At 46.8% G+C, this 16,155-nt stretch overlaps 1 protein-coding gene across 1 annotated transcript; it reads left to right on the plus strand.

The window, feature by feature from the left end:
- The first annotated feature begins 11,380 nt into the window (after positions 1 to 11,380).
- LOC137362326 (probable G-protein coupled receptor 139) lies at positions 11,381 to 13,296 on the plus strand. Its single transcript, XM_068026738.1, has 2 exons — positions 11,381 to 11,477; positions 12,395 to 13,296. Exons 1-2 carry the CDS (start codon positions 11,381 to 11,383, stop codon positions 13,294 to 13,296), a joined length of 999 nt encoding a protein of 332 aa, XP_067882839.1.
- The last annotated feature ends 2,859 nt before the right edge of the window (positions 13,297 to 16,155 follow it).

Genomic DNA, 16,155 nt, shown 5'->3' on the forward strand with positions numbered 1-16,155 from the left:
GAGGATCTGGGGTTTGGAATCAGGTACAGAGACGGTGATGTTATGGAGGTGGAAGTAGGTGGTCTGGGTGATGGAGAGGATCCGGGGTTTGGAATCAGGTACAGAGACGGTGATGTTATGGAGGTGGAAGTAGGTGGTCTGGGTAACGGAGAGGATCCGGGGTTGGAATCAGGGACAGAGACGGTGATATTATGGAGGTGGAGGTAGGTGGTCTGGGTGATGGAGAGGATCTGGGGTTTGGAATCAGGTACAGAGACGGTGATGTTATGGAGGTGGAAGTAGGTGGTCTGGGTGATGGAGAGGATCCGGGGTTTGGAATCAGGGACAGAGACGGTGTTGTTATGGAGGTGCAAGCAGGTGGTCTGGGTCATGGAGAGGACCTGGGGTTTGGAATCGGGGACAGAGACGGTAAGGTTATGGAGGTGGAGGTAGATGGTCTGAGTGATGGAGAGGATCCGTGGTTTTGAATCAGGGACAGAGACGGTGATGTTATGGATGTGGAAGTAGGTGGTCTGGGTGATGGAGAGGATCCGGGGTTTGGAATCAGGAACAGAGACGGTGATGTTATGGAGGTGCAAGTAGGTGGTCTGGGTCATGGAGAGGACCTGGGGTTTGGAATCGGGGACAGAGACGGTAAGGTTATGGAGGTGGAAGTAGATAGTCTGAGTGATGGAGAGGATCTGGGGTTTGGAATCAGGGACAGAGACGGTAATGTTATGGAGGTGGAGGTAGGTGGTCTGAGTGATGGAGAGGATCTGTGGTTTGGAATCAGGGACAGAGACGATGTTGTTTTGGAGGTGCAAGTAGGTGGTCTGGGTGATGGAGAGGATCTGGGGTTTGGAATCAGAGACAGAGACGGTGATGTTATGGAGGTGGAAGTAGGTGGTCTGGGTGATGGAGAGGATCCGGGGTTTGGAATCAGGGACAGAGACGGCGATGTTATGGAGGTGGAGGTAGGTGGTCTGGGTGATGGAGAGGATCTGGTGTTTGGAATCGGGGACAGAGACGGTAATGTTATGGAGGTGGAGGTAGATGGTCTGAGTGATGGAGAGGATCTGTGGTTTGGAATCAGGGACAGAGATGGTGATGTTATGGAGGTGGAAGTAGGTGGTCTGGGTGATGGAGTGGATCTGGGGTTTGGAATCTGGACATAGATGGTGATGTTATGGAGGTGGAAGTAGGTGGTCTGGGTGATGGAAAGGGTCTGGGTTGAAATCAGCGACAGAGACGGTGATGTTATGGAAGTGGCTGCAGGTGGTCTGTGTGATTTGAGGATCTGAGGTTGGAATCAGGGACAGAGACGGTGATGTTATCGAGGTGGAAATAGACCATCTGGTTGATGGAAAACATGTGGGGTGGGAATCTTAGCTATGGATAAAATAGTTTGCCGAGATTGTGTACAGTCCAGTTCAGTCTCCGACACCGGCTGGGAGAGGGATGGAGTGAATGTTTTGGGCCTGTTGATGGAGATTGCGATGGGAGCTTGAACTGACTGAACAGGTCCTATGGTTCAATAATAAATGACCATTCACCAATCAAGTAGCTGCTGTCAATCCCAGACCCCAGAAAGGGACAGTAATGAAAAGTATTTTCCAACAAGACTGACCAGCATTACTGAAACAGAATGTGTTGCTCAATATACGTACAACAATTGTTTAGACAGAGAGAAAACTCCGTCTACACGGTCCCCATCAAACATTCCCAGGAAAGGTACAGCAGGGGGTTAGATACAGAATAAAGATCCCTCTCCAATGTCCTCATGAAACACACCCAGGACAGAAACAGCATTGGAGTGGCTGAGCAATTTGGAGCACTTCCTATGTGCGATCAGCCGAACCAGCTGCACCTTAGCAAGCTGTGGGAGCTGGAATTGGAGAGGACAGAACAGAGTGGAGAGAGATGCATTTCCAACTTTAACTGGTTTACTTTACTCAAGGACAATGGTGACCTGCAAGCCATGTTGGAGAGGTGGGTGTTGGAGCACCATCTAATCTAAAATAAATAAATTTCTGTTTCGGCAGACCAGGGGACTGCGAGGTAAGTAAACCTACATATTTGGGGAGTTTAAAATAACTTACATTTTGTTGCAGCAGCTTTTTCTAAAGCAGCGATCGTGTGAGCGAGGCATCAGCTGGGAAGGTGAGTTTCAGCTTAAAATAAATTACCTTTTGTTTCGGCGGACCAGGGGACTGCTGGGTAAGTAAACCTATATATTTGGGCAATGGCTAAACCCGAAACACTACAAGTGTAGTGTCTCCCACCCATCCTCCTACTCTAACCAAAAAAACGGACTCTTGTGAGGAGGGTTTGGGAAGGTAAGGTTTTCCTTTTCCTTTTTTAAAAAATCTCTGTTGTCAATTTAGTGCAGAGGGGATGGAAGCTAGGGCAGTTGCATGCTCCCCTTGCACGATGTGTAAGGTAAGGGTCACCACTTGTGTCCTTGCTGACTTCACCTGTGAGAAGTGCACCCAACTCCAGCTCCTCACAGCCCGCATTAGTGAACTGGAGCTGGAGCTGGAGGAACTTTGGATGATTCAGGATGTCCAGGGGGTGATAGTGAGCAGTTATAGGGAAGTAGTGACACCTACGTTACAGGATAAAGGTAGCTGGGTGGCCGTCAGGGGAGGGAAAGGGAATAGGCACACAGTGCAGGGATCCTCTGTGGCGGTTCCTCTCAATAATATGTATACCGTTTTGGATACGGTTGGGGGGAACGACCTACCAGAGGAAAGCCACAGTGGCCAGGTCTCTGGCACTGAGCCTGGCTCAGTGGCTCAGAAGGGAAGGGGGGAGGAGAGCGATACTGATAGGAGATTCAATGGTTAGAGGAACAGACAGGAGATTCTGTGGTCGCGAACGAGACTCCCAGATGGTATGTTACCTCCCGTGTGCCAGGGTCAGGGATGTCTCGGATCGAGTCTACAGGATTTTTAAGGGGGAGGGGGACGGGGACGGGGAGCGACCAGAGGTCGTGGTACATATCGTTACCAATGACATAGCTAGGAAAAGGGATGAGAAACTGAAAAGCGAATATAGGGAGTTAGGTTAGAAGCTAAAAGGCAGGATGAGCAGAGTAGTAATCTCAGGATTGTTACCGGTGCCACGTGCCAGTGAGGCCAGAAACAGGGAGCGAGTGCAGCTGAACACGTGGCGACAGAGCTCGTGTAGGAAGGAGGGATTCAGATATGTAGATCATTGGGATACCTTTTGGGGTAGGTGGGACCTGTACAAGAAGGACGGGTTGCATCTGAACTGGAGCGGCACCAATATCCTGGGCGTGAGGTTTGCTAGAGCTCTTCGAGAGGGTTTAAACTAGTTTGGCAGAGGGATGGGAACTGGAGCGACGGATCAGTGGATGGGATAGCTGTTGAACAAGCAGATACACAGTGCAGAGAGTCTGTGAGGAAGGTTAGACAGTTGACAGGGCAAAGTTGCAGCCAGTATGATGGGTTGAAGTGTGTCTATTTTAACGCAAGAAGTGTCAGGAATAAGGGTGATGAACTTAGGGCATGGATCAGTACTTGGAACTACGATGTTGTGGCCATTGCGGAGACGTTAATATCACAGGGGCAGGAATGTATGTTGGATGTTCCGGGGTTTAGATGTTTCAAAAGGAATAGGGAGGGAGGTAAAAGAGGTGGGGGAGTGGCATTGTTAAACAGGGATAGTATCACAGCTGCAGAAAGCGAGGTCGTCGAAGAGTGTTTCTCTACTGAGTCATTCTGGGTGGAAGTCAGAAACAGGAAAGGAGCAGTCACTTTGTTGGGAGTTTTCTACAGACCACCCAATAGCAACAGAGACATGAAGGAACAGATTGGGTGGCTGATTTTGGAAAGATTCCGAATTAACAGGGTTGTTGTCATGGGTGACTTCAACTTCCCCGATATTGATTGGAACCTACTTAGTGCAAATAGTTTGGATGGAGCAATTTTTGTCAGGCCCAGGAAGGTTTCCTGACAAAATATTTAGATAGACCGACCAGAGGGGAGACTATTTTGGACTTGGTGCTTGGCAACGAACCAGGCCAGGTGGCAGATCCCTCGGTGGGAGAGCATTTCGGTGATGGTGATCACAACTCCCTGACCGTTACTGTAGTCATGGAGAGGAACAAGAGCAGATGGGATGGGAAAATATAGAATTGGGGAGGGGGAATTACAATGCTATTAGGCAGGAACTGGGGAGCATAAATTGTGAACAGATGTTCTCAGGGAAATTCACGACAGAAATGTGGAGGTTGTTTAGGGGGCACTTGCTGCGACTGCTGGATCGGTTTGCCCCGATGTGGCAGGGAAGGGATGGGAGGGTGAAGGAACCTTGGATGACAAGAGATGTGGAACAGCTAGTCAAGAGGAAGAAGGAAGCTTACTTCAGGTTGAGGAAGCAAGGATCAGACAGGGCTCTAGAGCGTTACAAGGTAGCCAGGAAGGAACTGAAGAATGGACTTAGGAGCGCTAGAAGGGGACATGAAAAAATCTTGGCGGGTAGGATTAAGGAAAATCCCAAGGCGTTCTACACTTATGTGAGGAACAAGAGGATGGCCAGAGTGAGGGTAAGCCGATCAGGGATAGTGGAGGAAATTTGTGCCTGGAGTCGGAGGAGGTAGGAGAGGTCCTAAATGAATACTTTGCTTCAGTAGTCACTGGTGAGAGGAACCTGATCGTTTGTGAGGACAGCGTGGAACAGGCTGTTATGCTCGAACAGGTTGAGGTTAGGAGGGAGGATGTGCTGGAAATTTTGAATGATATGAGGACAGATAAGTCCCCGAGGACACACGGGATATACCCAAGGATATTACGGGAATGAGCGAAGAGATTGCTGCGCCTTTGGCGATGATCTTTGCGCCTTCACTGTCCACTGGAGTAGTACCGGATGATTGGAGGATGGCAAATGCTGTTTCCTTGTTGAAGAAAGGGAATAGGGATAACCCTTGGAATTATAGACCAGTCAGTCTTACGTCGGTAGTGGGCAAAGTATTGGAGAGGATTCTGCGAGACAGGATTTATGATTATTTGGAAAGGCATGGTTTGATTCGAGACAGTCAGCATGGCTTTGTGAGGGGCAGGTCATGCCTCACAAGCCTCATTGAATTCTTTGAAGATGTGACAAAACACATTGATGAAGGAAAAGCAGTGGATGTGGTGTATATGGATTTTAGCAAGGCGTTTGATAAGGTTCCCCATGGTCGGCTCATTCAGAAAGTAAGGAGGCATGGTATTCAGGGAACGTTGGCTCTCTGGATACAAAAATGGCTGGCCCACAGAAGTCAGATGGTGGTAGTAGATGGAAAGTATTCAGCATGGAGCTCGGTGACCAGTCGTGTTCCACAAGGATCTGTTCTGGGACCTCTGATCTTCGTGATTTTTATAAATGACTTGGATGAGGAAGTGGAAGGCTGGGTTAGCAAGTTTTCCGATGACACGAAGGTTGCTGGAGTTGTGGATAGTGTGGAAGGCTGTTGTAGGTTGCAACGGGACATTGACAGGATGCAGAGCTGGGCTGAGAAGTGGCAGATGGAGTTCAACCTGGAAAAGTGTGAAGTGATTCATTTTGGAAGGTCGAATTTGAATGCGGAAGACAGGCTTAAAGACATGATTCCTGGTAGTGTGGAGGAACAGAGGGATCTTGGGGTCCATGTCCATCAATCGCTCAAAGTTGCCGCCCAAGTTGATAGGGTTGTTAAGAAGGCGTATGGTGTGTTACCTTTCATTAATACGGGGATTGAGTTTAAGAGCTGCGAGGTTATGCTGCAGCTCTATAAAGCCCTAGTTGGAACGCACTTGGAATATTGTGTTCAGTTCTGGTCGCCTCATTCTTGAAAGGATGTGGGAGCTTTAGATAGGCTGCAGAGGAGATTTACAAGGATGCTGCCTGGACTGGAGGGCATGTCCGACCAAGAAAGGTTGAGGGAGCGAGGGCTTTTCTCATTGGAGCGAAGAAGGATGAGAGGTGACTTGATAGAGGGGTACAAGATGCTGAGAGGCATAGGTAGAGTGGATAGCCAGAGACGTTTTGCCAGGGTGGAAAGGGCTATCACCAGGGGGCATAATTTTAAGGTGATTGGAGGAAGGTTTCGGGGAGATGTCAGAGGTAGGTTCTTTACACAGAGGGTGGTGGGTGTGTGGAATGCGCTGCCAGCGGTGGTAGTGGAAGCTGATACATTAGGGGAATTTAAGCGACTCTTGGCTAGGTACATGGGTGATAGTAGAATGACGGGTCGGTAGTTAGTTTGATCTTAGAGTAGGTTCGACACATCATCGTGGGCCGAAGGGCCTGTACTGTTCTATGTTCTATGTTCTTTCTCCTGCCCTGCTTGCAGCGAGGAAGCCTGGGGATGCCTCCCATTCCGCCACTGCCACTGGGTTGGGTGTCCTGAATGGAGCGGGTGGGGGGGTGGTGAGACCCGAGAGCGTTGCCCTCCCCGCCAGAATTGACCACCAACCCGGAGACACCCGACCCATTTATAATTGAAAGATTTGATCCAACTGCTGGGTCTGTGGGCGCTGGCGGGGCAGGAGATGGCCTCCTCTCGCCACCTCCGGTCCCGGCTCTGGCTGGATGTCCGGCGTCGGGCACTTCCATCTTCCCTGGACCACTCATTGGCCTGGGGACAGAGCGGGAGGGGAGTTCTGAACCGTTGGTATCCACAGACTCTAGTTCCATTCGAGAACCCATCGAGGGCTCCACTGCCATCGATCCACGATGTGGGATCATGACGGGTTCAGGACCGGCTGGCGCGGCCGGGACGTCAGCCCCACACGGTGTGTCAACCACTGGCGGTGACGATCCAGAAGAGGATGGGGACTTGGTGTGGGGCACGGAGGACGATCTTGATTCCATCGCCAATGAGATAGTGGAGTCTCTCGTGCCTCCCACCGAGTCTCCTTTCTTCCCCACAGCGGAACTCTGGGGTTTCCTCGCAGCTTGCAGGGGTTGCCGCAATAAATGTCAGCTGGCCTTCAGCTGTTAGTCGAATTTGCCGCTTATCATCCAGTCCATCCGTGCCACCCTGAAGAAAGCGGGGAAGGGAGAGGGCGTGAAAGTGGTTGAGAGGCGCTTATTTAATGCTTTCCTCAATGGGTTGCTGGGGTAGTGGAAGGCCAGGTGCACATCCGCTCCCTCTTCACAGTGAGGTGTTGGTGACGGTTTTTAAGTACCTTTGACATGAAGCTAACCATAGCCAGCCTCAATATCAACGGCAGCAGGGGGTCTCACCGCAGATTTCACAATCTCTTAGTCCTCAGGGAAGGGAAATATGCGGTGAGCTTTCTGCAGGAAACCCACACAGTTCCAGGAGATGAAGGCACTTGGCTCCTGGAGCGGCAGGGTGGGGTTCTGCATGAGTCACCTCACCCCTATTTCTATCGGGTGCCGATCTTATTGACTGCGACCTTTCAGCCAGAGATTTTGGGAGTCAATGTGCTAGTGCCGGGCTGCTTGCTCCACCTTGCCATACACCTGGGTTGCGTGCCGCTCCACTTTGTGAATGTGTATGCACCCAGGCTTGGCGCGTTGCAAGCACGCTTCTTTGAAGAAGTGTCCGCTCTCTTGGGCTGCATTGACAGCAGCGAGTGCATCATCCTCGGGGGGCATTTTAACTGTACCCTAGAGGTGGGGGATCACTCCGGTTTGCAGTGCGGCCAAGCGTCAGTGGAGAAGTGGAGGGAACTAGTCAGCTCTCTCAAATTGGTGGACGTCTGGCGGAATCTCCATCCCGACTCTAGCGCCTTCAGGTAGAGGTCTGGAGGAGGAGAGTCCCGAATCGACCGCCTCTACGTTTCACAGGCATTCGTCTCCCGCGTCTCGGCGGCCTCCATGCGGCTGGTGAGGTGGTCTGACAACCACCTGGTGTGAGCGGAGTTCACTCTGCTCCACAGGCCGGTGGGGTCCGCGTACTGACACTTTAATGACTGGCTTCTGGAGGACGAGCGATTCAGTGACACGTTCCATGGTCAAAATTCACATCCGCATCTTCTGTCAGGGGTACGCGAAGGGTCGACCAAGAGACGAGAATCCGAGTGAGGCAGGTGCTCGACTTGGAGTCCTGCCTCGGTAATGCGGGCACAGACCCGGCCTTTGCCAGGCGCATGAAGAGAAAAGTGCGCTAAGGGACCTGCAGCTCGTAGGGTCCCGAGGAGCATATGTGAGGTCGCAGATCCAGATCCTGGAAGATTTGGACCCCGCCTCACCCTTCTTCTACTCGCTGGAATAACGGCAGGGGTCTGCTCGTTGAGCGGCTGGCCGGCAACGGATCCTCCATCACGGATCTGGAGGGAATGGGCCTCCTGGTCCGTACTTATTACAGTGCGTTGTTCTCTCCGGATCCGTCCAGCAACAACGCATGCAGAGTTTTCTGGCAGGACTTGCCGCAGGTCTGCCCGAAGGTGAGGAAGTATTGGAGGCTCTGCTCACGTTGGTGGAGCTGACCGGCGCCCACTACCAGCTCTCGAGGGGCAAATCCATGGGCTGGACGGGTTGGAGTTCCATAGGGCGGTCTGGGAAGCCAATCAGAAGAGCCTTACACCGTGTGAATTCCCCCAATGATAACTGACAACTTGGGCACCGCAAATATGCCCACTGAGGTTTTTATAATGACAGGATCCACGAATGAGTAATTAGCTCCCTTATCAAAGGGAGACTGCGCCCGTTCAGCAGTGGGCAGTGTTGCCAGGGCATAGGGCAATTTGATTCATATATAAGGAGCAAGGGGGTAACTAGAGAAAGGATTGGCTCACTCAAGGACAAAGGAGGGATGTTATGCGTGGAGTCAGAGAAAATGGGTGAGATTCTAAACGAGTACTTTGCATCGGTATTTTCCGAGGAGAGGATGTTGAGGTTAGGGACAGGTGTCTGATTATTCGAGGTCAAGTCGGCATAAGGAGGGAGGAAGTGTTGGGTATTCTAAAAGGCATTAAGGTGGACAAGTCCCCAGGTCTGGATGGGATCTATCCCAGGTTACAGAGGGAAGCGAGAGAGGAAATAGCTGGGACCTTAACAGATATCTTTGAAGCATTCTTAAACACGGGTGAGTTCCCGGAGGACTGGAGAATTGCTAACGTTGTCCCCTTGTTTAAGAAGGGTAGCAGGGAGAATCCAGGTAATTATAGACCGGTGAGCCTGACGTCAGTGGTGGGGAAGCTGCTGGAGAAGATACTGAGGGATAGGATCTGTTCCCATTTGAAAGAAAATGGGCTTATCAGTGATAGGCAACATGATTTTGTGCAGGGAAGTTCATGTCTTACCAACTTAATAGAATTCTTTGAGGAAGTGACAAAGTTGATTGACGAGGGAAGGGCTGTAGATGTCGTATACATGGACTTCAGTAAGGCGTTTGATAAGGTTCCCCATGGTAGGCTGATGGAGAAAGTGAAGTCGCATGGGGTCCAGGGTGTACTAGCTAGATGGATAAAGAACTGGCTGGGCAACAGGAGACAGAGAGTAGCAGTGGAAGGCAGTTTCTCAAAATGGAGACGTGTGACCAGTGGTGTTCCACAGGGTTCTGTGCTGGGACCACTGTTGTTTGTGATATACATAAATGATTTGGAGGAAAGAATAAAAACAACGTTTAACAAATTGTTGATTGTTTTTATTTGTGGGTGTAACTAGCTCTGTAGGTGAGGGATAATCAGTGGATGCAGGATGCTTGGGTTCCAGACAAAATTGGATAAGATGCTACTCAAGTGGTACTTTCACAAGGTTAGGGCTCATGGGATTGGGGGTAAGACACTTACTTGATTTGATAATTAGTTAGCAGACAGAACAGACAGAAAACAGAGGGTAGGAATAAACATGTCATTTTTGGGATGGCGAAGTGCAACTAGAGGAACACCACAAGAATCTGTGCTTGGATTTCAGCTATTTCCTATCCATGTTGATAACTGAGATGAGGGTACTGTGTGTATTATATCCAAGGTTGCTGACTGTACAAGGTTGGCTGGGAAGGTAAGCCGTGTGGAGAAAATAAGGAGTCTACAATGCGTTAAGCACAGGTTAAATGATTGGGGAAGACGTTGGTGATGCCACTGAAAGTTTTCCTCCACGCCTCATACCATCCCGACTTGGAACTATATCGTTGAAGCTTCAATATCGCTGATCCAAAGTCAGACACTCACTCCATAACAGCACTATGGGTGTACATACATCATATGGAGAACCACTGTTCCAGAAAGAGGCACACCACCAGCATCTCAAGGGCAGTTAGGGATGGAAAACAAATGCTGGCATCGCCAGCGACAGTCACGACCAAAGAAGGAATAAATAAATGCACAAAATGGGTGGAGGTTGCCAGTGTTGCTCGTTTAAGATAATAAGCAGGGAAATTAGGGCACACTTTGTTAGAAGATGCAGAGATGCACAAGATTCGGAATCAGTAGCTGGACAATTCCACCAGTTAAGAATTCGCTAAACGTCAGTCACACTTGTTGAGATAATCACCATCCAATATTGACAAAACCCTGAACTTTGACAGTGTAAGGATGACGTGCAAACACTTGATGTGATAGTTTCAAATTTGTCTCCCTGTTTCTTAAGCAGGAATATTACACTTCTAATTAAAATTCAGAAGAATCACGCATCAACAATTTCCAAGAGTCGGCTCTTAACTGTAGCCAGCGATTGTTACAATAGTGCCCACAATAAAAGGCGACTAGATTTCTTCTTTCTTTCCTTCCTTCTTTCTTTCGTGTAATAGATATATATTCTGTCCGGTATCATCAACTAGAAAAGATGCTTTCTGAATCAATTCATTTTGTACAAGAAGCAGCCTAGAATAAATTTCCAGGCAATGTTTTTAAATTCTTCGAACGAAAGCAATATTGTGGAAGCTGGGAATCTGAATGATAAGAAAAATATGTTGCAGACAATCAGTAAAACAGGCAGCATCTTTTTGAAGTTGCACCGCAGGTATGGAGGGCTTGATGGAAACTGTCAGTAATGTTATTATTTCAGATATTAAAATTCTTATGTTTTGCTTTTTACTTAAGTTCTTCTTTAGTTGATCCTCTCTAATATGAACACATTTGCTCGGGCTTTTATTTGATGATACTGGACAAACCCACTGTTCAGTACTTTCTTTTTGAGAAAATACATCAGTGGACATATTTCTTAGGATTGTGGGACTTGTCTGAGTCTATGAATGTACAGCTTTAACCCGGTCTTCAAGGAAATGTCTATTTTGAAATCCCGCTGTTATTTTTAAACAATCCTGGAGTGAAAGCTGTTGACTTCATCTGTTTGTTCAGTGACTGTAAGGAAACCAATTATCTGACCTAATGGATTTTTGTTTTCTCCTATAAATAATGGCGATCCTCTCAAGGTGTCAATCGGAGAATTTCTTCCAGCATCAACAACATCGAATCATCGACTCTTACCGAAAGGAAAAATAATGTCTCTTAGTTTCCTGATAAAACTCAAAATTCTTTGGGCGCTTAATGATATAGAAAAGATTTACTTCCCCATCTTGGCTGCGATTGCTCTCCCGAGTAAGTTGCAATCTGGAACTGGTACTTCAGTAACTGGAGTTTAGCAGCATGCAATATCATAGTCCGCACGTCCAGAAATGTATTGTATGACATTCCTTATATTGCAATCGTGACTGCAACCGTGAATATATGGGAAATGTACTTCACTGGCAGTAAAGTGTTTTGCATGACCATATTTTCTGTTTAGTGTCAATAGATGTGAGTTCTTCCTTCCTTCTTTTTTTCTTTATTTCTGTCTTTTATCAGTTTGTACAATTATTTCTATTTACTCAGCATGTATATTTGATTGTGACCTATGTTCCATGAATGTGATCTCTCATTCACTGATATCAATCAAATTATTATTGTGCACTTAACAGTCATGATTTCGATCCGATTCAGTCAATGCGAAGTGGAAATCTGGAAAATTTCCCCTTACAAAGCCATTCAGAGGAGGTGAATTGAATGTTTCAAAACTGAGATTGGTAGTTTTTTTTCCCCTGGGATTAAGAATCCGTGGTGTGTGGATGGAGTTCAGATACAGATCAGCCACGAACTAATTGAATGGCAGAACACGTCCAACTGATTGAATAGCTTAATCACTTTCCATTGTCCATATGGAAGTGTAGCTCCCGATTTTTGGCCTATTTTTATTTAATCTAAATTGACTTACTATTGTAACCTTGTTTCATTTGATCTCGTTGCATCATTTAACTGCTGATTCATTACAGATTACTGTGATTGCAAAATATATATACAGGATGTTCTGTCACAGATAAGATAATAGATACCATCATATTTTTTCTCCGAATTTCAGTTGATTGTGAAGAACGTGAATAGACGTATTCCACATCCTTTTCCATTATTTCACCGAAGCACGTGGAACTTCTATTATTGCGGTGTTCGAATAGTAATTTACGATTCACTTCTGCTTACAGTGAACGTAGTGACGATTGTGATCCTGTCTCGGGGAAAGTGTGGTCTCTCCAAATGTGTCACCTGCTATCTCGTAGCCATGGCAGCGGCGGACCTATTGGTCGTTATTTTCGATCTGATCCTAAGGCAGATTCCAATTGTTTATCGGGAACAATCTGCTTTCCTGTATTACGTTAGAGTTTGTGATATCCACGCCGTCCTGCTTTATGTCGCCACAGATTGTTCTGTCTGGTTTACCGTCACTTTTTCCTTTGATCGATTTGTAGCCATTTGTTGTCAGAAGCTGAAAACAAAATACTGTACAGAGAAAACAGCCGCTGTGGTTCTTGGAACCGTGACTGCGCTGAGCTGTTTGAAGAACATTTTCTGGTATTTTCTGTATGAATCTAAATATACGATTTCTAACAGTCCCTGGTTTTGTTTCGTGGCATCAGCTGTATCTCACTCACTGGGCTGGGCTATTACGGAATTAATGCATTACATTTTAACACCTCTTATTCCATTTATTTTGATTCTACTATTCAATGCACTGACGGTCAGAAGCATTATAGTGACCAGTAGAGCCCGCAGGCGGCTCCGGGGTGGGAGTCGAGGGGAGAGTCCAACTGACCCAGAGATGGCGAACCGAAGAAAATCCATGATTTTACTGTTCGTTATATCGGGGAATTTCATTCTGTTATGGGTGGTGTTTATGGTTTGTTCCATTTTGAAACGACTGGAATACTTTTGGTACCTTGTTACTGTTTCCCTGCCCACATTTGTTCAAGAGATAGGCTTCATGCTCCAGCTCTTGAGTTGCTGCACAAACACGTTTATTTATGCAGTGACCCAAAGAAAATACAGGCAGGAATTGATAAATGGAGTTAAATATCCTCTTACAATGATTTTCAAATTAATTCGATGAAATGATCTCACAATATTGACAGATGCGTTTCCAACTAAAGCCCGCTTACCACAATCGTACTTGTGTACACAATCCGGGGTACTTTGAGGATGAACACTTGCTATGATTGTATTTTTCTCCACAAGACACCATTAGCTCACATTGCCAAGGCAGTCGCCGTGTCTCAGTGTTGAAAAGTTTCTCTGACCTTTGCTTTTTTCTGAAGTAATATGATTTGAGAGAGAGCACAGGATCAGGAAAAAAGGAGGGCTGCGAAGGTTATTAATTTCTCCACCGTCATCGGGATTGATAGAGAATAAAAGCAGATTTTCTATGATAAATTACCAGTACCCCAGCCACATCCACGTTCACCAACACCCCCGCCACCACCCCCCCCCCCAACCCCCTTCCCAACCCCATCTCCCTGTGCTATTCGGAATGTGTTTAATTTCCAGGTAGATGTTGAAATGATTACATCAAACGTATTATCATAGTCAATTGTCTGTACCATTTGCCTGTTCTTGAATAAAGCAGATTTTGATCTGTGCTGAAAGATACTTTGCCGACTTATAACTTGCTACATCATTTGATAAATTGTAGGAGAACAAATAGAAATCTGTGTCAGATCAGAAGGGAATGCTGCTGCTAAATTCCTCATCCGAAGACCGCTCACTCCCCAGTCCTGGAACAGCACACAATATAAGTCAGGAGTCACGGTGCAGTGCACCCGTGAGTCCCAGAGCCACACATTCCCCGGTCCCGGGATATCATGTCCAAGGGCCGAGGACCAGCGCATGCCCGGGTCCCCGCAAAGTACGCTCCTGGGACCCTGTAGAGCACTTTCTGGAACCAGTACAGTAGATGCCATTTTGCGGAACAGTACACACCACCACCCCTTTATCGCAAACTAGCGGGTACCAATACAACACAGCCCTGGATAACTGTAACAAATGTAGAAAGCCATTAAACTCATGTATCCCAATACAGCACATTGGACAGTCTATGGCAGAGCAGGCCCCTGTCTAGGCATACAACTAGCTCCTGATGCAACGCAGTTCCTGCCCAGGTACACCACACTCCCAGGACCCAATATAGCACAACGGCTGTTACCAGTATCTTACATATCCAGGGTACTAGCACAATGCACATCCGGGTACCAGTGCTGTTTACTCCCGTGTGATTATGTTACTGGATTAATAATACTTACCGAACACATTCCCGGGTCCGAATAAAGTAACTTTCCAGATTCCGGTAAAACACTGACCCGGGTTCCTACACTGTAACTGAATCAATAATTCAGAGAGCTGGTCCAATAATCGACTTTGCTAACATTTATCAGGCTCAAGCGTACCGAGATAAGCTACAATTCAGATGGTGTTTTTTTCTGCTGTCGGTGACTCATGTGATTTACACTGTAGCTACAACAGATAGAGCGTGAAACTGGTGGAAATCAGTTTTATTTCTATACTTTCTTACGTTACATGTTTCCCGTGGAGCAACAATCATAAGCCTGTTGATTGCACCTTTCTATACATTTGATTATTGGGTTTGTGCAGAGGACGATATTTGAAGCCTGCCCTTCCCATTATGTTGTTGCCAGAAAGACACGACGAGGCCATCATTTTCGTAAAGTCCGGGTGCAGTGAAATGTGGTAAACAATATGGTAAACAAAGGGAAAAAACCAGTTCATTTACTAATTTAATCAAGGGTTCAGAATCCTTTTCTACAGGTAAGAAACTCACATGTTATGGCTCTTTCCAGCACAGCAAAGCAAATGCACGCAAACGGTTCTCGTGGCACAATCGGCTGAATGATTCGGTTATATTCTCCCAAAATTCCTTACATTCTGAAAAGGTCCCAATGGATTGGAAAAACGCAAATGAAATACCTCTGTTCAAGAAAGCAGGCAGACAGAGAGCAGGGAACAAAAGCCCAGTTAGCATACCATCTGTCATTGGGAAAATGCTGGAATCCGTTATTAAGATATTAGCAGCAAGATATTTAGAATTCAAACCGTTATTAGCCAATCATCAGGTATTCACGAAAGGGAAATCGTGCTTGACAATGTTATTAGGGTTCTTTGAGGATGTAACATACAGAGTGGATAAAGAGGAAGCAGATTTCCAAAATGTATTCGGGAAGGTGCTGAATAAAATGTGACTCCACTAGATAATAGCTCATGACGTTGGGTATAATATATTACGCTAGATACAGGATTGACTAACCAACAGGAAACAGAGATTCGGAATAAATGGGGCATTTTCAGGTTGGCAAACTGGAACGGGCAGTGTGCCACAGGATCAGCGCTCGGGCGTCAACATTTAACTGTCTTTTTTAAGAGCTTGGATGAAGGGACCCAGGGTATTGTAATTAAATTTGCTAACGATACAAAGATATATAGGAAAGGAAGTTGTGAAGACGACATAAAGTTTCTGCAAAGAAATTTAGATAGGTTATGTAATTTGGCTGATGGAGTATAACATGGAAAAATGTGAGGTTGCCATCTTTGGTGGGAAGAAAAGGAAAGCAGAATTTTATTTACATGGCATTTTATTTGAGGAGCATTCAGGAGAACCTTTTGGCCAGTATATAGGAAGTCCAACAAGAGAGGCAGAAGGTTTAGACTTTGCTTTAGGAAATGAAGTTGGGCAGGTGGAAGGACTGGCAGTGGGAGAGCATTTTGGCGCTGGTGATCATAATTCAATCAGTTGTAACATACTTTTGCAAAAGGCTAGCGATAGAACAGGAGTTAGATTTCTCAATTGAGGCAAGGCAAATTTTACTTAACTGAGGAGTGACTTAGCGAAAGTGGACTGGAAACAGTTACTTGAAGGTAAGTCACTGTCAGAGCAGTGGGAGGCATTCAAAGGGGAGATTAA

Source organism: Heterodontus francisci, unplaced genomic scaffold, assembly GCF_036365525.1.
Source record: "Heterodontus francisci isolate sHetFra1 unplaced genomic scaffold, sHetFra1.hap1 HAP1_SCAFFOLD_70_2, whole genome shotgun sequence".
Classification (NCBI taxonomy): Eukaryota; Metazoa; Chordata; class Chondrichthyes; order Heterodontiformes; family Heterodontidae; genus Heterodontus; species Heterodontus francisci.

What these genes read in the sequence shown, in the direction of transcription:
- LOC137362326 (XM_068026738.1), top strand. Translation starts at nt 11,381, where the DNA reads ATGTCTCTTAGTTTCCTGATAAAACTCAAAATTCTTTGGGCGCTTAAT. An exon ending in GGCTGCGATTGCTCTCCCGA is followed by an intron (nt 11,478 to 12,394) that starts GTAAGTTGCAAT and finishes TTCTGCTTACAG; the next exon opens with TGAACGTAGTGACGATTGTG.